The sequence below is a fragment of the Canis aureus genome, chromosome 1, assembly GCF_053574225.1.
Source record: "Canis aureus isolate CA01 chromosome 1, VMU_Caureus_v.1.0, whole genome shotgun sequence".
NCBI classification, from domain to species: domain Eukaryota; kingdom Metazoa; phylum Chordata; class Mammalia; order Carnivora; family Canidae; genus Canis; species Canis aureus.
Genome location: NC_135611.1, coordinates 977,264 through 997,686, shown reverse-complemented (window position 1 = coordinate 997,686; position 20,423 = coordinate 977,264). Strand labels below are relative to the sequence as shown.

General features: G+C 41.7%; 1 protein-coding gene across 6 annotated transcripts in view; it reads left to right on the top strand.

The window, feature by feature from the left end:
- Positions 1-20,039, top strand: part of ADNP2 (ADNP homeobox 2) — a 33,124-nt gene extending 13,085 nt beyond the window's left edge. For all 6 annotated transcript variants that reach the window (XM_077869717.1, XM_077869967.1, XM_077869798.1 and 3 more), the window contains 2 exons: positions 11,081-11,170; positions 15,367-20,039. In XM_077869717.1, the coding sequence (XP_077725843.1) occupies positions 11,081-11,170; positions 15,367-18,573 (3,297 nt within the window). In that variant the 3' untranslated portion in view covers positions 18,574-20,039. The remainder of the gene's footprint in view (positions 1-11,080; positions 11,171-15,366) is intronic.
- Positions 20,040-20,423: the final 384 nt, after the last annotated feature.

The following is a 20,423-nucleotide window of genomic DNA, read 5'->3' as shown; positions in this document are numbered from 1 at the left end:
TAATAAATATTTTTTGAATGAACAAAAATAGAAACAGTACTTTTAATAACAGACTATGACTGAAAGTCCATTTGCAAATAAAAGGATGGGGGAGATATAAGTGGAAACCTTGGGTAGATCATACTGCTTAGGAACAGTCTTACAGTGAGAGAACCTTGGAGTTCTTTGCATCTCTGTTTTATTTTATTTTATTTTATTTTATTTTATTTTATTTTATTTTATTTTATTTTATTTTATTTTATTTATTTTAATAAATTTATTTTTTATTGGTGTTCAATTTGCCAACATAGAATAACACGTCGTGCTCATCCCATCAAGTGCCCCCGTCAGTGCCTGTCACCCAGTCACCCCCACCCCCCTCCTACCTCCCTTTCTACCACCCCTAGTTCGTTTCCCAGAGTTAGGAGTCTCTCATGTTCTGTCTCCCTTTCTGATATTTCCCACTCATTTTTTTCACCTTTCCCCTTTATTCCCTTTCACTATTTTTTATGTTCCCCAAATGAATGAGACCATATAATGTTTGTCCTTCTCCGATTGACTTATTTCACTTGGCATAATATCCTCCAGTTCCATCCACATCGAAGCAGATGGTGGGTATTTGTCATTTCTAATGGCTGAGTAATATTCCATTGTATACATAAGCCACATCTTCTTTATCCATTCATCTTTTGATGGACACCGAGGCTCCTTCCACAGTTTGGCTATTGTGGACATTGCTGCTATAAACATCGGGGTGCAGGTGTCCCGACATTTCACTGCATCTGTATCTTTGGGTAAATCCCCAGCTGCATCTCTGTTTATTTTTATTTATTTATTTTTTTTTGCATCTCTGTTTATAAGTCATTTTATGCATGAGGTTTAAGAAAGCAAGGCCATTATTTGGAGGTAAAATTTGGCTCAGCAGTTGAGCGTCTGCCTTCAGCTCAGGGCATGATCCCAGGATCTGGGATTGAGTACCACATTGGGCTCCCTGTGAGGAGCCTGCTTCTCCCTCTGCCTTATGTCTCTGCCTCTCTCTCTGTCTCTCGTGAATAAATAAATCTTTAAAAAAAAAAATGAGAAAGAGAGAGACATAGTCCATTAGTAACAGATAAGTCTTATAAAGTTCCTGGACCCAGTTCTGATACAACACCAGGGGTTCTGGTTTCCCAATGTGGAAGCTCACCAAAGCAGGGAATAAAATTCTTACTGAGGCTTCATTAATAGTCAGAATTGATTAAGTCATTGGCTGATTCAACCTCCAGCCCCCCTCCCTTCCCCAGAAGGCTCCAGTCCTCAAATAATGTGATCGGTCCTCTGGGGAACCAACTGTATGTACCCTTGGGTACATACAACAGAATGATCCCCTTGGGTAGGGTCTGCAAGTCACCTTTATGGTTTTGAAGCATTTTCAGGAACTCTGAATGAAGACCACATTTATCTGAGAAGTACATATTTAATCATCTGAATGACCTTATAAGTAATTTTTTATGATTTTCTTATAAATCATTTTATTGCAGCAAGTACATGTATTGAAGTAATATTTGTAGAGAATATATAAATAAGCTAAGAACACAAGTGTATGTATATAGATACAGGGTATTTCAAATGATAATATATGGGAACCTCCTACAGTGGTGCCTGGCATGTGGTGTACATGGTGATGCTCAGAAAGTGAACCCTGAAGATATCAGACTGAGAGTACCCTTAGGTCACTGGGATGCCTTGTTTTTAATCTTGCCTTTTATTTTAATCTTGTCTCTTAGCTAATTATGTGCCCTTGGGCAAATCAGTTCCTCTTTAGGCCTTTGGGCCTGTGTCCTTACTCCAGTGAAGGACTGTAGAGATGAGGGCACTAGGGTCGTTACCCAGGAGAGGGAGGCAGTTGAGCAGGAGCTCAGAGACACACTCGCAGAACTGTCACTTCTGGCTTGGGGGGCTTGTGTGGCCTTTAGGGAGGTGAGATTGGAACTGTTTTTGTTTTTAAAGAACCAGTAGGATTACCTAGTGGAAAGAATTAGAAAGGGTATTCCAGGAATCTGGAATTTAAAACCACAACCAAATTGATTAACCCCCATCAAACCAGGCCGAGTGAACTCAGAAACACATTACCCTTTAACCAGATTAACCAGTCATTCTCATTTTATTCTGTTTGGTTTAACGTTGGCTCACTTGTGTGTGTGTGTGTGTGTGTGTGTGTAATACTTCACATGTGTGTTTTCTAAGAATAAGGACAGTCTCTTACGTTAACACAGGGTGATTGTCAGCTCAAGTAAACTGGTATTTTTATCTTGTCTGATCATTTATAGCTCCTCCAGGTCCGCGATGGGCCCAGTCTAGGAGCAGGCATGGCCTTTAGTTGTCATGTCTTTCTTGCATCTCCTTGAATATGAATTCACTTTTTGAATGGAATTCTGTTCCAAAATTGGTTTTGTTTTATTCTTAGATAAAACATTAGTAATAACTAAAGTTTTTCATCCTAGTGTCCTTGTTTTTGACTTTGTATAGAAAATATTCCTCACTGACTTTTGCTTCCTTATTAGTCAGCCTAAGAATGTGTTTACTCATCTGAATTTGTTCAAGGCTTGTTTACTTTCTTGACTGTGCTGACATAGAAGCGTACATACTTCTCAAGGGAAAATTGAGAGATTTAGGGACGCCTGGGTGGCTCAGTGGTTGAGCATCTGCCTTTGGCTCTGGGCGTGATCCCAGTCTCGGGATCGAGTCCCACGTCAGGCTCCCTGTGAGGAGCCTGCTTCTCCCCTGTCTATGTCTCTGCCTCTCTCTCTCTTTGTGTTTCTCATGAATAAATAAATAAAATCTTAAAAAAAAAAAAAAGAAAATTGAGAGATTTGAACGGTGTACAACTATTAGGTTAGTTAAACTCTTAGGTTAAATGTTACAAATTCTTTTGGGGGAAAGTTTTGTTTTTTTAAAACTATAGTTCTGTGTTTTATAAAATTGTTTAAAATTCAAGCTATGTGAAGTTCAGTTTAGAAAAATAAAATATATGTAGAAACATGGATATAAGAAGACTCATTTGTAAGCCATTACCCAAAATCTCCCCCATTGTTAATATTTTTGTATGTCTATCTAGATTTTTTTATAAGTGGGAGAGATCAAACTAAGATACTAGCTTTGTTTTGTCTTTTCACTGAATTTCATATTAAGAATTATTTTCCATGTCAGATGCATTTGTTCCTAATCCCCCAGAGTATTTAGAATTTCTTGGTTTCAAGCAGCAGAAACCAACACTAGACCAAGTTGAGCAACAGGGAATTTACTGGCAGACTTAGGTTTCCAGGAATGGAAGGAGCTGAGGGAACACCTGTCCATGCTGCTTTCTACTTCTTACCCAGCCAGCATTTCAGATTTCAGTGAGATGTCACTCTGCCTTCTCTAATTTGTCCCAAGAGTTAGGACCTCAGATTTTAGGCTATACAACTCTTGTTGAAAGCCTCTCTGAGAAAAATGAACTTGAGGGAAGAGAGACTCTTCCAAGAACCTTATCTTCTTTTTAAAAGTAGTTCTAAACCCTGCTACTCATTAGAGTCTCTTGATTTTTTTGAAAGTTAACATTTGGTCAGTTAAATATGGGCTGGCTCTTTAGTTTACAGGGCATTGGGCACAGTGAAAATGTGGACCTGCGCTGGCCCACAGGCCTGTTGTCCCAACCCACAGCACGTGGGCGGCTCCCAAGGGAGAGGAGCCTCTGTGCTGGGATGCTTATGGTACCTGGAGCCTGGCAGGGTTCCAGGTCCCCACCTTGCCTCCTCCCCTGCCCCAGCCTGTGCTGGGCTGCCATGGGAGGTGACCGTGGGATGTGGACTTCCTGACAGTGTGCTAATTGCCCCATGTCGTAGAGGACAGAGGGAGTGGTTGTAGGATGGGGGCTGAGAGGAGGGTGTTGGGTGAGTGGGAGACAGAGCAGGGACAGAATCTTTCCCAGGAATACTGGAGGGTAGGACCATGCATGAGCTGGAGCTCTAAGCCTAAAATGTGCCTCATGGTCTTTTTTTTTTTTTTTTTTTTTTTTATTCATGAAAGAGACCGAGAGAAGCAGAGGGAGAAGCAGGCTTCCCATGGGGAGCCTGATGTGGGATTCGATCCTAGGACCTTGGGATCACAACCTGAGCTGAAGGCAGATGCTCAACCACTGAGCCACCCAGGTGCCCCAGTGGTGCTCTATTATCCTATTAGAGTTTAACTCAAATGTAAAATTATTAACAATTTCAAGATGGTGAAAACAGAGTGTTAAACTCCAACACTGGCTGAACTAGGCCTGTGTCCCTGGAGTCAGCCCTCGCTGGTGTCAAACCCACAATTCTGGGATCATGACCTGAGCTGAAGGCAGACGCTTCACCAATTGAGACAACCAAGTGCCCCAGACTTTTTTTTAATATTTAATAATTTAGTTTACTTAACCTCATATATTAAAAATATTTCAGTATGAAATCAATATAAAGTAATGAAATATGTTGCTTTTTTTCTCTAATATCTTCCAACCATATTTAAAGATGTTTTTATTAGAGTAAAATATATATAATAAAGAATTTGCCATCTTTCCCATTTTTAAGTACACAGTACATTAGCGTTAATCATATTCACACTGTTTTGTGACTATCTGCACTATCTATAGTTGACGCCTGCACATCCGGGAGGGCTAGGGGCACCAACCACCTTTCCTCTGCACACTCAAACCTGGATATAACTTTAGACTCCCCCAAACTTAACTACTACTAGTCCACTGTTGCCCAGAATCCTTACTGACAGCATTGGCAGTCAGCACACAGATGTTATATGTGTGATATACTGTCTTCTTACGATAAAGTAAGCTTAGAGAAAAAAAAATTTTTTTTGAAGATGTTATTTATTTATTCATGAGAGACACAGAGAGAAGCAGAGACACAGGCAGAGGGAGAAGCAAGCTCTATGCAGGGAGCCCAATGTGGGACTCGAACCCAGGAATCTGGGATCATATCCTGAGCCAAAGGCAGGTGCTCAACTGCTAAGCCACTGAGGCATCCCTAGAGAAATAATGTTAAGAAATCATAAGAGAAAATATGTTTATAAAACTTATGTATATTCATTGAGAAAAAAATCTGTGTAGAAGTGGACTCATGCAGTTCAAACCTCTGTTGTTTAAGAGTCTGCTGTGTTCCCAAAGTTATCACCTCAAACAAACTAAGCATGAGATAGTCCCTGTCCACCCGTCCAACTCCCCCTCCCCCCAACCCCCCAGCCCCTGCTAACCCGTAATCTACCCTAGCTCCACGGTTGGCCTGTTAGGGATGTTTCATGTAAGCGTAGTTCTTTTGTGTCTGGCTTATTTCACTTATGTTAATGTTCTCAAGCTTCGTCCATGTTGTAGCATGTCTCAAAATGTAATTCCTTTTTTTTTTTTTTTTTAATTTTTATTTATTTATTTATGATAGTCACAGAGAGAGAGAGAGAGGCAGAGACACAGGCAGAGGGAGAAGCAGGCTCCATGCACCGGGAGCCCGACGTGGGATTCGATCCAGGGTTTCCAGGATTGTGCCCTGGGCCAAAGGCAGACGCCAAACCGCTGCGCCACCCAGGGGTCCCATGTAATTCCTTTTTATGGCTAAATCACATCCGTTGTATGGATGCACCACGTTTTGTTGAACAGCTCATCTCTTAATAGACATTTGGGTTGATCCCATGTTTTGGCTTTTGTGAAGGATGCTACAGTGAACTTTGGCATACAAGTATCTATTTGAGCCTGTTTTCAGTTTTTTTAGTATATACTTAGGAGTACAATTGCTAGGTCATGTGATAATTTCATATTTAGCTTTTTGAGGAACTACCAACCTGTTTCCATGCTGGCTTTACCCTTCTCCACTCCTGTCAGCAGAGTGAGGACTCAACTTTGTCCACGTCCCTGCCAACACTTGCTATTTTCTCCCTTTTTTCATCTTCCTGTTTCTCTCCCTGCTTGTTTGCCATCTGGTAGCTAAGGATGTTGAACATCTTTCATGTACTTTTTGGTCATTTGTATATCTTAAGAGATTTCTGTTTAAATCCTTTGCTCAGTTTTTAATTGGATTATTTGTCTTTCCATTGTTGAATTGCAGTTATTTTTTTTAAATTATTTATTTATTTATGATAGTCACAGAGAGAGAGAGAGAGAGAGAGAGGCAGAGACACAGGCAGAGAGAGAAGCAGGCTCCATGCACCGGGAGCCCGACGTGGGATTCGATCCCGGGTCTCCAGGATTGCACCCTGAGCCAAAGGCAGGCGCCAAACTGCTGCGCCACCCAGGGATCCCCCGAATTGCAGTTATTTTGGATATTAAACTCTTATTAGATGTGATCTGCAGATATTTTCTCCTGTTCTGTAGGTTTCTTTTGAGTTTCTTTCTTTCTTTTTTTTTTTTTTTCTAAGATTTTTAAAAAATTTATTCATGAGAGAGAGAGAGGCAGAGGGAAAAGCAGGCTCCATGCAGGGAGCCTGAGGTGGGACTTGATCCCGGGGCCCCGGGATCACGCCCTGAGCCAGAGGCAGACAGACGCTCAACCGCTGAACCACCTAGGCGTCCCTCTTGACTTTCTTGATAGTATCTTTCAATGCACAAAAATTTTAAATTTTGATAAAGTCCAGTTTACCTATTTTTGTTATTGTTGCTGGTACTTTTTATATCATATCTGAGAATCCGTTACCAAATCCAGTCATGAAGATTCTTTTGTATGTTTTCTTCTAAGAGGTTTATGGTTGTATTTCTTTTTGTTTAAATTGTTGAACCAAAAAAAAAATTGTTGAACCATTTTGAATTAATTTTTGAATGTGTTGTGAAGTAAGAGTCCAGCTTTGTTCTTTTGCCTGTGGAAATTCAGTGTTCCAGTACCATTTATTGAAGAGACCATTTTCCGCTCATTGAATGGACTTGGCATCCTTGTCAAAAATCATTTGGCCTTGGATGTTTGGGTTTATTTCTGCTGTCTCTTCTATTCCATTGCTCTGTATGTCTGTCCTTTTGCTGGTACTACACTTTTTTTTTTTTTTTTTGAAGATTATATTTTTAAGTCCTCTCTATACCCAACCTGGGGCTTAAACCCACAGCTTCAAGATCAAGAGTCACATGCTCTGTAGAATGAGCCAGCCAGGTGCCCCTACACTAATCATTATTTTACTTTTGTAGTACGTTTTGAAAAGTGTGAATCGTCCAACTTTATTATTTTTTTTTTCTTTCAGTATTGTTTTGGATATTTGGGACCCCTTGCAGTTCCATATGAATTTGAGGATTGAGTAATCCATTTCTGCAAAAGAGTCTTGGAATTTCAATAGGGATTGTGCTATAGGTCACTTTGGGTAGTACTGATATCTTAACAATATCCACACCCATGAATATAGAGTGTCTTTCTGTTTATTTAGGTACTTATTCTTGGTTCCTCACTGTATCATATTTCTTTCTTTGCTGCCCTGTTCAGAGTGACCATTTCTGAGGGTGACCCTACACTTAAGTTCTGTGCATCAAGTCAGATATTAGATTGAGACATTAAATCAGTGCTTACAAATTGTCATGTCCTGAACCCACCCTTGATAGCAGGCATGCTTTAGAGACCTATGTATGTATAAAGAGATCTTCAAAAGTTTATTTTTTTAAATTTTTATTTATTTTTTAAGATTTTATTTATTTATTCATGAGAGAGAGAGAGGTGGGGGGCAGAGGGAGAAGCAGGCTCCATGCAGGGAGCCTGATGTGGGACTTGATTCTGGGTCTCCAGGATCACACCGTGGGCTGAAGACGGCGCTAAACCGTTGGGCCACCAGGGCTGCCCAGATGTTCAAAAGTTCAACCTGTTTCTACATCTTATCTATAAAAGCATATTGAAATGTTTTTAGTATCTTCTATTTATTTCCTAATAATTGTTTTTTTCTAACTAGCTCTTTTTTTTTTTCTGCAACTGGAGTTGGAAAGCACCGCTTCCTTTAAATCCTCTTCCCTTATCTCTTCTGTGACAAAACATTGCTGTCTTTCTTCTTTTCCAGTATTTTTTTATGAAAAATTTAAGCCTAAAAGAAAACCCATCTATCTACCACCTAATTTCTGTAAAATCAACATTACATAGATGTGTGTGTGCATATATATAAATCATCATCTGTAAGTTACATATATGTATACATAAACAACTATGTTTAAGAATTATGTATTTGTATTTAGCCCATCATTCTATCTTATTTTTTGATGAATTTCAAAGAAAGTTGCAGCAGCAGTATATTTTACCCTTGTACTCTTTCAGTATGTGTCAGTAGAGTTTAGTGTTAGTTTTTTTGGGAGGGGGAAGGAATTTATATGCTGTGAAATGCACTTAAGTTTTTGCAGATGATGATTTTTGATGTGCAAATCCTACTGTAATACAAGTCTCCCATCAGGATAGAAGACAATTCCATCAGTCTGGAAGGTTTTCCTCAAGCTCTGTTCTAGTCAGTCCCTGCCCCCACTCCATGGCTACCAGTGTTCTGAAATTTTGTACTATGGAATAGATTTGCCTCTTCTACAGTTTTATGGGAATCCATAAAATAAAATTTTGTACTATGTACAAAATAAAATTTTGTACTATGGAATAGATTTGCCTCTTCTACAGTTTTATGGGAATGAGATTTCGATGTACTCCTGTGAAAGATTCTGTGTGGTTGCAGTACTCCATCCCATGGACGGATTAGTTTATTGGTCCTTTCTCCTGGTGGTGGACACCTAGGCTGTTCCCACTTTTGGTTATTATGAATAAGTTTCTCCTTATGAATATTCTTATAGAAGTATTTTTGAGAACATCTGTTTAGTTTTATAGGAAATGGCCATTGTATGATTCCACACTCCCGCCAGTAGTGTGTGAGGGTTTCACTTGTACCCCTTACCATTTGGTAGTACTGGTTTTTAAAAAATCTTTGAAATAGAGTTTACAGTAGCAGTAAGAACGTTCATGATGTTAGCTAACAATGTGATTGTTAGCTGCCTGTTCTTCATAGATCCCTCTTTCAGGGTTAGGAAGTTCCTACCTTGGTGAAAGTGATTTTTCTGTGTCAAGATAATTATCTTTTTAAAGCCTAATATAGTGAACAGCATAGTTTGATTTTCTTTTTTAAAAATAAACTGTTAGGGTTCCTGGGTGGCTCAGTGGTTGAGTGTCTGCTTTTGGCTCAGGTCGTGATCCTGGGGTCCCCAGATCAAGTCCTACATTGGGCTCCCCACAGGGAGCCTGCTTCTCCCTCTGTCTCTGCCTCTCTCTGTGTGTCTCAAGATTTTATTAATGTATTCATGCGCTCAACCACTGAGCCACCCAGGCGTCCCTAGGTAAAATCTTTAAAAAAGAAACAAACTAAAAACTAAAAAAAAAAAAAAAAAAAAAAAGAAACAAACTGGGGATCCCTGGGTGGCTCGGCAGTTTAGCGCATGCCTTTGGCCCGGGGCACGATCCTTGAGTCCTAGGATCGAGTCCCACGTCGGGCTCCCTGCATGGGGCCTGCTTCTCCCTCTGCCTGTGTCTCTGCCTCTGTCTCTCTCTCTCTGTCTATCATGAATAAATATAATATTAAAAACAAACAAATAAACTGTTAAAGCAATCTGTATTCCTGGGAGAAATTCTACTTAGTTCTTTTTATATGTTGATTTGCAAAATTTTTGTTAAGGATTTTTGTATCTATATGCATCAGTGCTGTGGTGTGTAGTTTTAATTTTTTGTAATATCTTTGTCTAGTTTTGGTGTCAGGATAATTGTGGCCTCAGAATGAACTGGGAATTGTTTCTTCCCCTTTAGATTTTCCAGAAGTTTGTGAATTGATAATGTTTCTTCTGCAAATGTTTAGTGGAATTACTAACAAAGCTATCTAGAGTTGGAGTTTTCTTTGTGCAAAGTTTTGTTTTTGTTTTATCTTTTAGAGAGAGAGAATGACTGGGGGAATTGGCAGGGGGAGAGTCTCCAGCAGACTCCCTGATGAGTGTGGAGCCCCACATGGGTCCCGAGATCATGACCTGAGCTGAGATCAAGAGACAGACACTTAATTGACTGAGCCACCTAGGCACCCACTTTGTGGGAAGTTTTTTTTTTTTTTTAAAGATTTTATTTATTAGAGACACAGAGAGAGAAAGAGAGAGAGAGGCAGAGGGAGAAGCAGACTCCATGCAGGGAGCCCGATGTGGGATTCGATCCCGGGTCTCCAGGATCGCGCCCTGGGCCAAAGGCAGGCGCTAAACCGCTGCGCCACCCAGGGATCCCCAGGGTAGGCATATTTGAAGGCAATTGTTATATTATTACCTGGCTTCACTAATTTTTTATGTTACAAGTCTTTAATTATTATAAAAATAGCAATATAATCTGTAAAAGTTAGAAAATACAGGTGGTCATTTCTTTAGAAAATAAAATTCAAAATGCCATACTCCTGCCTGTTAACATCTTGTTCTTCAGTGTCTTCTTTGTGTGTGTAGTGAGCCACAGTGAGCTCATATTGATGATGCTTTTGTAGTACTTTTCAGTTACCTTCCATCCTTGTGTCATTAAATGTTTGTCTTTTTTATCTGACAGTCCATATTCTTGTCTCTCCAATGTCCCCAAATGTGTTTTACACTTGGTTTGTTTAACCCAGGTTCAGAGTGAACTGCATTGCATCTGGTTTTTTGGTTCTCAGTGTCGTGTCCTGTCTGACCCATCTCCTCACCACTTTCTGTTGTGTTGTCCACTTCCTTGTCCACACCTTGTCCACACAACAGGGCTGATTCTGGGTATCCTTGGTCAGGCACACACTGGGACCTCCCACTTCATATTCTCTGGCAAATCCTCCCAGGTGCTTGCCAGTTACGGAAGACAGTGTTCACTCGTGCAGCTTTGCTCTTCTCATCTGTTTACTACTTATAAAACTGTAATTTTTAACTATAATTTAAAACTTTAATTTTTACTTAGATCATTTCAGCCTTTTCCTCCGTTTTTATGCTTTATGAGTGCTCTGCCACAGTTTGCTCACGGGCTGTGTTTTCATTTTACTTTCCCATGCAGATTTCTTAGGAGCTAAAATAATCCCTTCAGGTTATTAAATATTTCCTTCTCTTGAAATTGCTTAACGATCTCTTTTTCTCCCCTTTTAAAAGGACCTTAAAGGCTTTGACCCAGGAGAGAAGTACTTTTTTAACACATCGTGGGGAGATATTTCTCTCTGGGAACCTTCTGGAAAGAAAGTGGTATGTATTTTTGTATTTGATTTTTATATTTCCTCAGAAGTTGGGGGTAAGTGTTGGTTCAATTCTGAGGAACATCCCACGTGTTGGGATCATGGATGTATACGGGGAGGCATGTAAAGTTCAGGGAAGGAGAACCAACAAAGAATGCTTTATAGTATAGAGTCATTGTTACTTTGAGAGTTTTCTGTGTCTAAGGTTGATAATGAGATACAGTGAAACTATGATTTGTTGATCATAAGACGGCCACTCATGCAAGAAAGGCCTTGGATTTATCACTCTTCTGAGGAAAAAGAATTGCCGTGTCATTACGTATGATGAAGGTTCATCCTGGTTTCAGGAAGCTTAATTAAAAATATCTTTGAGATGAAAAACACAATTTATGATAATTTGAGACATCACACCTAAGCAGATTCAAGCTAAATTCTTTAATAGTGTTTTTTTTCTGGAAAACCATTCCTAACACCCAGCCCTCCATTAACATCAGCACCTTCATCAGTACCAAGCTCCACATGTCCCAGATTTGACTCTGCCACCTGCCCACTTTCCTCTCTCCCTCCATTCGTCCAAGCCATGTTGGCCTTGGAACTTTGGGCTTTAAAAAGATTTTCCTATTACTAGTCAATCATTGCTGTGTCACAGATTTCTTTAAAAGCATTTCTGTTGCCAACTGTCCTCCTGAGTTGTACTTTTCTGCCTCTGTTTTGTGTCCCACCTGTTGGTCTCTGCCCTCCTTGACCCACCACACCCCTCTTTACCACCAGACACAAGATGCCCCCTTGATTTGGTTATTCTGCTTGGAACAGCACATGGCTGTTCAAATATGCCTTTTGCTTTGAGGACCTTGACGTCATGAATCTTTTCTTACATGTCATTGATTTTCCTCTTCTGAATTCTCAGAAAATCCCAAAAGGCAACATGCAGTATAATAGATAATTTGAGCTTTTCTTTCTTTTTTTTTTTTTTTTTTAAGATTTTATTTACTCATTTATGAGAGACAGAGAGAGAGGGAGGCAGAGACACAGGCAGAGGAGCCTGGCATGGGACTTGATCCTGGGTCCCCAGGATCACGTGCTGGACTGAAGGCTGTGCTAAACCGCTGAGCCACCCAGGCTGCCCTAATTTAAGCTTACATCAAGAAACACTTTTTGAGTGCCTGGTACAAATAGGTTCAAGTTAGTTTTTTTCCCTTAAGGGGGCTTGTTTTATGGGGGGTGAATAGGGCCTCAGCATAAAGTGTTAAATGACCGTATGAAATAGCAGAGATTGAATTTGTTGATTAGGTTCCGTATTTGGAAACACCACCCCTGCCCAATAAGGTAGGGACTGTGCTGTCTGCTAGTTCAGCACCTCCTCTTCGTTCAGGAGGCGGCAGAGATGTGCGCTCCTGCTGGAGCATGTGGCTGCAGTGAGGTTCTTAAGGGCTCTGAGAACAGAGATTTGCTAGATGTTTGGATTTTGGGGACTGAGACATGCTAAGGTTCTAGCAGGTGACAGAGCTGATTTAGCATGGGACATAAGGAAGCAACCACAGGCTGATGGGGATGGTGCCCAGTCCAGGGTGAGGGTTTCTGCTGGCACCCAGTCCTCCTCACTGCACTGTTGTGCATCTGGCCCCAGTCATCTTTCTTCCTCTGTTGCCAGGAGGGCCCAGCTCTCATACTCACCTTGTTCTGAATGATCACTCTTCCTAGAGCTTTTGCAGGGGACTTTGATGGGAACATAGGCTTTCATTTCTTCTGGGTAAGGGCCTAGGATTGAAATTGTTGGACTCTATATGGTAAATAAGTGTGTATTTATCTTTATTTTTTATTTATTTATTTTTTATATTTATCTTTATAACAGACTGCCAAACTGTTTTTCAAAGTGACTATACCATTTTGCTTTTCCCTGATGTGGTGTGGGTGGTCTGCATCTAAGTTACTCTCCATTTAAACTAGACTTGATTCTGTCTGGGTTGTGGTGCTTATGGATTTATCCATTAATTTTCTATTTTAATAGGTATGTAGTGGCACCTTCTCTGGTTTTACTTTGCAATTCCCTGTTGCCTAATGATGTTGAACATCTTTCCATATGTTTATTTGGCATCTGGATGCCCTCTTGGGTAAAGTGTTCAAATCTTTTGCCCATTTGCTAAAAATTGTTTGTTTTTTTAAATTATTGAGACTTGTACATGCCTACAACATGTTTTCGGGATACAAGCCCTTTATTAGGTATGAGATTTGCAAATGTTGTTTCCTAGCCAGTGGCTTGTCTTTTTAAACAGTGTCTTTCACAGAACAGAAACTTTCTTACTTTGATGAGATCCAGTTATGGATCATGTTTATGTTTTCATATTGAAGAAATCTTTCCCTGACCCAAAAATAGTAACATGCAACTTTAGTGATTTCTGTTGGCTCTTTCATTGAGTGTAATTTTCATTGACTAACTGGTTTTTCACTACAGTATTTCATTGAGTATGAAACGTACCGTTAAAAAAAATGTATTATTGGGGCACCTGGCTAGCTAAACTAAACTCTTCATTAGGGGTTGTAAATTCTAGCCTCATGCTGGGTATAGAGATTACTTAGAAATAAAAAATTCTAAAAAAAAAGATGTATTATTTAAGTATCGTTGACATCCAGTGTTACAAGTTTCAGGTGCACAACTGTGATTCGGTAACTACATTTCTCAGTGCTTGCCATGGTAAGTGTAGTCACCATCTGTTATCGTCCATTACTACAAAAGTATTGACTCTGTTCTGAGACACACCATTTTTTTAATGAACCTCTAAATAAAACTAAAGCAATATTTCATTTAAACTGAGTTGTACCATTAAACTATTAGTTGTAAAGTGTATCCAGATTTCTGAGATAGTAAAATTGGGGGAAAAAGTCTTTTAGAATCAGTGAAATATGGGTTATTGTTTTTTCTGGTTTGTGGTATGGGGTTGGCTGTTGCCCTAGGTTTATTCTAGATCCTATCAGAAATGCCAGAACTTGGGAAATTGCTAATTGCTGAGAATACAGTTCCACGTTGTTGAACATGCTGAGTGATTTCTCTGCCTTGTGGTAGGAAGGAAACCTGTGTGAACAGGAGAGAGGGTGACGGAAAGTACAAAATGTTTGTGGGGGGACATGAGAGCGCAGGGTTAGGAAGGGCCAGCAAGAAGTGGTGTCACAAGCAGGTCTTTCCCTCATGTGAAGCATTAGTTGGCCCAGGTCTACCTTCCTCTTCTGTGAAAGGAGGGCTAGGCAGTTGGTGGTTCACCAGCTCTAGGGTCTGGAGGAGACTCATGAGACCAGAGACTTTGTGACCCTCAAACCTTCACCAACCAGCACATTTTTGGATGTTAGAACATCACATTTCTCATTTGGCCAGCTCTTGTACAGATGCCCCAAGCTTGTTGAATTCCCCTGTGTTTGCCCCAAAGAGAAACTACATCGTTGGTCTGTGTTCTGGCCTGGAGCTCCCTCAGGATTGTCGTCGTGCTTTAGGTACAGCCCTCTTTTCTTACAGTTTTATCACATAGTTTACGGGACCCTTGGATGTGGTGAGCACTGTCATTTGGCTCCTTTCTGGAATGAGGGAAATAAAAGCAAGTAATGACGTGTTTAACAGTATGCATGTTAGTTTATTTGCAGATAAATTCTAGAGGTTTTAGAATTTGGAGTAAAAACAACATTGGAGCTATGGGAAATGGAATACTTACTAGCTTTCTTTCTCAGAGAATTGAGTGAATTTCTTCAATTGGAGTGATGGGTTGTGGTTTAGGAGCTGGGTTCAAAGGGCCAGTGGGGCAGAGCTGTGGGCTGGGTTCTGTGTGCATGGTTGCAGCTAGGAGTAGCTGCTACATTTTCAGATGTTTGAGAAGAAAGAAATGAATATTATTTTGTAACATGAAATTTCTATGAAATTTGAATTAGGGCCTATCATTTCATTGGCACAAAGCCATGCTTGTAGATTTGCATATTATCTGTGGGTGCTCTTCTGTTACAATGGTGGCACCAAGTTGTTGGCATAGAGGCAGTATTTATTTACTCTCTGGCCCTTTGAGAAAAAACTTGCCCTGGTTTAGAAAAAACACTGTTCTGTGAGGGGTGATAGTGTTAAATTATGTAGCACATTAAATGAAGAAGAATAATTTAGTTTTGAACTATAGAAGGTGTAGCAACTGATTTTTTTATTAAAGCATGCTTGACTTTGTTTTCTTTTAACAGAGATATCGAACAAAGCCATACTGTTGTAGCCTCTGTAAATACTCTACAAAAGTGCTTACTTCATTCAAAAATCATTTACATCGTTACCATGAAGACGAAATTGATCAGGAGCTGGTGATCCCTTGCCCAAACTGTGTGTTTTCTTCTCAACCCAAAACTGTGGGAAGGCACTTCAGAATGTTTCATGCACCTGTTCGGAAAGTCCAGAACTACACAGTAAATATTTTAGGTGAAACGAAATCTAGGAGTGATGTGATAAGTTTTACATGTTTAAAATGTAACTTTTCAAACACTTTGTACTACAGCATGAAGAAGCATGTGCTGGTAGCCCATTTTCACTACTTAATTAACTCCTACTTTGGCCTGCGAACTGAGGAAATGGGTGAGCAACCCAAAACTGAGGATAGCCTTTCTACTGAGAAGATGCCACCATCTGACAAGTATTATTGTAAAAAGTGCAATGCCAATGCCAGCAGCCAGGATGCTTTAATGTATCATATTTTGACATCAGACATACACAGGGATTTGGAGAATAAACTTAGGTCCGTGATTTCAGAACATATTAAGAAACCTGGACTTTTGAAGCAAATGCACATTGCTCCAAAACCAGCAGCGCCTTTGGCTGCACCACCAAACAGCAGCGCTCCAGGCATCACAGCCACATCCCCTTGCTTTCGTCTTGCCTTGCCACAGAATGGTCAGAGCCAGACCATGGTCCAGCCAGTGACTGTGGCCTCAGGCACATCTGGAAGCCTCACGCACTCTCCGCCTGCTGTGGTGCAGTCCCACGTGACTCTAGTCTCCAGTCCTCTCCCTCCCTCTGCTCCCCAGCCTGTCTTTCTTTCTCATGGAGTCCCACTTACTCAGTCAGCAAATCCTCCTGTGTTGCCCTTGAGTCAGCCAGTTGGACCTATAAATAAGTCTGTTGGAACTGGTGTCCTCCCTCTAAACCAGACCATCCGCCCTGGAGCTTTACCCCTTAGCCAGCCTGTTGGGCCTGGCGTTCTTTCAGTCAGCAGACCTGCTGGGCCTGGCGTCCTTCCTGTCAGTCCCTCGGTCACCCCTGGGGTTCTTCAGGCCGTCTCACCAGGGGTCATTTCTGTGAGTAGGACTGTCCCGTCAGGGGTCCTTCCTGCAGGCCAGATGACCCCTGCTGGGGTTATCCCTTCAGGACAGACGGCGACTTCTGGGGTTCTTCCTGCTGGCCAGGTGGTCCAGTCAGGGGTTCTCCCCATTGGCCAAACGGCCCCATCAGGGGTTCTCCCCACTGGGCTGACAGTCCCGTCCCGGGTTCTCCCTCCTGGCCAGACGGTACCACTGAGGGTGCTGCCTGCAGGCCAGGTGGTCGCTCCTGGGCTCCTTTCTCCCACCCAGTCAGTATCATCAGGTGTCCTCCCTGTGAACCAGGGTATTAATTCTGGTGTTCTTCAGCTTAGCCAGCCTGTCATGTCAGGAGTGCTCCCCGTAGGCCAGCCAGTTAGGCCTGGGGTCCTACAACTTAATCAGTCTGTGAGCACCAACATCCTGCCTGCAAGTCAGCCAGTTAGGCCTGGTGCTTCTCAGAACACCACCTTCCTCACGTCGGGCTCTATTCTCAGACAGCTCATCCCTACAGGGAAGCAGGTGAACGGGATTCCCACGTATACCCTTGCCCCTGTGTCTGTCACTTTGCCTGTGCCTCCGGGTGGTATGGCAGCTGTCCCTCCCTCCCAGATGCCCATCCAGCTCCTGCCTTCGGGCCCAGCTGCACAGATGGCCAGTTCTGTGGCCAGCATGCCCTCCCCTCCGGTGCTCGTCAGTGCCACTCAGAGTGTGTTTGTTCAGGCCTCTCCGTCTGTGGTAGAGGCGAACCAGGCACTCAAACAAGCGAAGCAATGGAAAACCTGTCCAGTTTGCAATGAGCTCTTCCCTTCCAACGTCTACCAGGTTCATATGGAAGTGGCCCATAAGCACAGCGAGTCCAAATCTGCTGAAAAACTGGAGCCTGAAAAGCTGGCAGCATGTGCACCATTTTTAAAGTGGATGAGAGAGAAAACAGTTCGGTGTCTCTCTTGTAAATGCTTAGTGTCCGAGGAAGAGCTCATCCATCACTTGCTAATGCACGGCCTGGGGTGCCTGTTCTGTCCGTGCACTTTCCATGACATTAAAGGTCTTTCAGAGCACAGCAGGACTATGCACCGGGGAAAGAAGAAGTTACCTGTGGACTATAGTAACAAAGGTTTCCAGTTGGATGTCGATGCCAATGGCAACCTGATGTTTCCCCATCTTGATTTCATTACCATTCTGCCAAAGGAAGAGCTTGGGGAGCGGGAGGTCTATTTGGCAATACTGGCTGGGATCCACTCCAAGTCCCTGGTCCCCGTGTATATTAAAGTGAGACCCCAGGGAGAGGGTGCCTCCGGGAGCCCTGGCAAACAAGCACTGACTTGCCCCTTTTGTTTTGGCACCTTCGTGACGACTGAGGCTTATGAGGTTCATTTGAAGGAGAGGCACCACATCACGCCAACGGTCCACACCATTCTGAAATCCCCAGCGTTCAAATGCATCCACTGCTGTGGAGTCTACACTGGCAACATGACCCTGGCAGCCATTGCCATACACCTGCTGCGCTGCAGAAGTGCTCCAAAGGACAGCAGCTCAGACCTCCAGATCCAGCCTAATTTTATTGAGAACAGCGAAGTGCTCTTATTGAATGGTGAGGTGGTCCATGACACTAGTTTTTCTGTAAAGAGAAAGTTGCCCGATGGCCACTTCGGGACAGAAGACCAGAGGGATGCAGAGGAGCGGCCTCTTGTTATTAGCAGTGATGCAGCCCTGGCTCCTGAAAAGGTGGCAAGTGTGGTGCCTTTTAAAAGACAGAGGAATGAAATCAGGACAGAGGGGGGGCCGCTGGTTAATGATGACGCTCTTCAGATTTTAGCATTAAACCCTAAAAAATATGAAGACCGTTCTTATGAAGAGAAAAAGCAATTTCTTAGAGATTATTTCCACAAGAGACCATATCCTAGTAAAAAGGAAATAGAACTTCTTTCTTCACTCTTGTGGGTGTGGAAAATCGATGTGGCTTCATTTTTTGGGAAAAGAAGATATATTTGCATGAAAGCAATAAAAAATCACAAGCCTTCTGTACTTTTAGGCTTTGATATGTCTGAACTTAAAAATGTTAAACACAGGTTGAACTTTGAGTATGAGCCACAAAACTTGTAAAAAAAAAGAAAAGGAAATCTAAAGTTCTAGATAATTAGTGTTTTTTTCAATTGAGATTTAAAAATGTTATTTTCTTCACTGTATGTTGAATTAATCAATTTCAGTGGTCCTTATGCTGCTCTTTATAGATTTATTTCAGGTGCTCAGAAGGACTTCTATATAAAAGAAGTGAATAGTTCTTTCAGATTTATTGTTTCCTGCAGTTTGATTTTGTAACAAGTATTTTTAGTTCTTCCCTGTCATGTAAATGAAATCCTTGGAACCTTCATGCACGTCCTATTACCCAATAGTGTCAGTATCGTAGGATGAAACTGAAATCTGTATGTTTGTGTTTTCATTTAAGGAAATTTCAGCTTGTTTCAGAATACTTGATTATCTGTGCTGCTGTCCTCAGTTAGCTTCATGGGTAGCGGCCAGCGATGAGTGTCTGAGCTGAGAGAGTGAGCACACGGCCTGGGGAGGTGGGCGCCCCGAGGATGCACTGCATTAACTCACGCTGGTTCCTTCTCTGCAAGTATTTGCTTACTAGACTATGAGTTTGACTTAGATTGTTTCAAGTTCATCCTAGCAGCTGTTTTTTATTACAAATCATAGAAAACCAAATGTTTTCCTTTGTTAAAATCACACTGAACCTGAAGCCTATTTATATTTAGCTCATAAGAGTTATTTTATAAATAAAGCAATTCAGTAGGTGCAGAAATACTTTCAGTATAGACTTCTCCCCGTTTTGATATGGTGGTAAGTCATTTCTCCATTCAAAGGTAAGACAATAAATTTTTAGTGCCTTTAGAATAAATGCTGAACACACACAAACTCCTCCTAACCTAACTGTTCATAAACCAGTGAAAGGGAAGGACCATGTTACTCAGGAATGAAACTTTTACCCCTGAGTGTGGATACTAACTGAAATGTAGACATGGGTTTTCAGGGGACAAAGCGAAGTGAGTAGAGTGAGAGTGGTCTCTGTGTTGGTATGTTAACTCTCTGCAGTGTCCCAGAGGTCAGCGTATTTGTTCTAGGCTCTCCTGCAGCCCAGTTGTGTGCGTTACAGGGACGTGGTATTGCTAAAGAGCTCCACTGTGTTCCTGTGCTTTGTGCAGTTAAACCCTCGGTTCCTCCCACCCCTCAAGTAACTCAGAGCACCAGAACCAGCAATGGAGACCAGCCAGTTTAGACCTTAAATCATATTCCTGGCGACACACGGCAGAGGCACTTGTCCAGCATACTAAGAGGATGTGACGGTCTCTGGGAAATAAGATAATGTTACCATATGGATTTTAAAACATAGAAACTTGCATGTAATTGCTATAATGTGCATTTTTGAGGCAGTTGTGAAACTGGTCTGTGATTGTTGGTGTACTCTGTTGTAAATCCAAAAAGAGCTTGTCGAAGTTTATTTTTTTTTTAACCTATTGTTTCAGAGTGTCTATTTTGAATTAAAATTTGTTATACCACTGCAAACAGAACTGTTTAATTCTTTTAACAGATAGGTCACTGTGACTCAAGAATAATCTAAATGTGGAAATAGATACCATGTTTATTTGCCAAAAAACCATTGTCACTATGAAAGTTAGCATAACCCAGAAGGCTAATACCACTGTCCATAAGAGGTGTGGCTGCAGGTTCCTGACGTATCTGTAACGCTGGTCCCCTAAGGGTCGAGGTGGATGTTGGGTAGCTGTGAACTTGGCCTGTGTCGAGCCTGCGCTGGGTGGGATCAGGGCACTGGAGGCCAGGTTTGGCGGCGCTGGTAGGCAGTTTGCCGTGTGTGGGGCTGGAGGAGCGGCTGGCCCACCTGTCTTTAGTCCTGCAAGTCAGGGTTTTGGCTGGTGTTTGGGGGGCACCTGCCC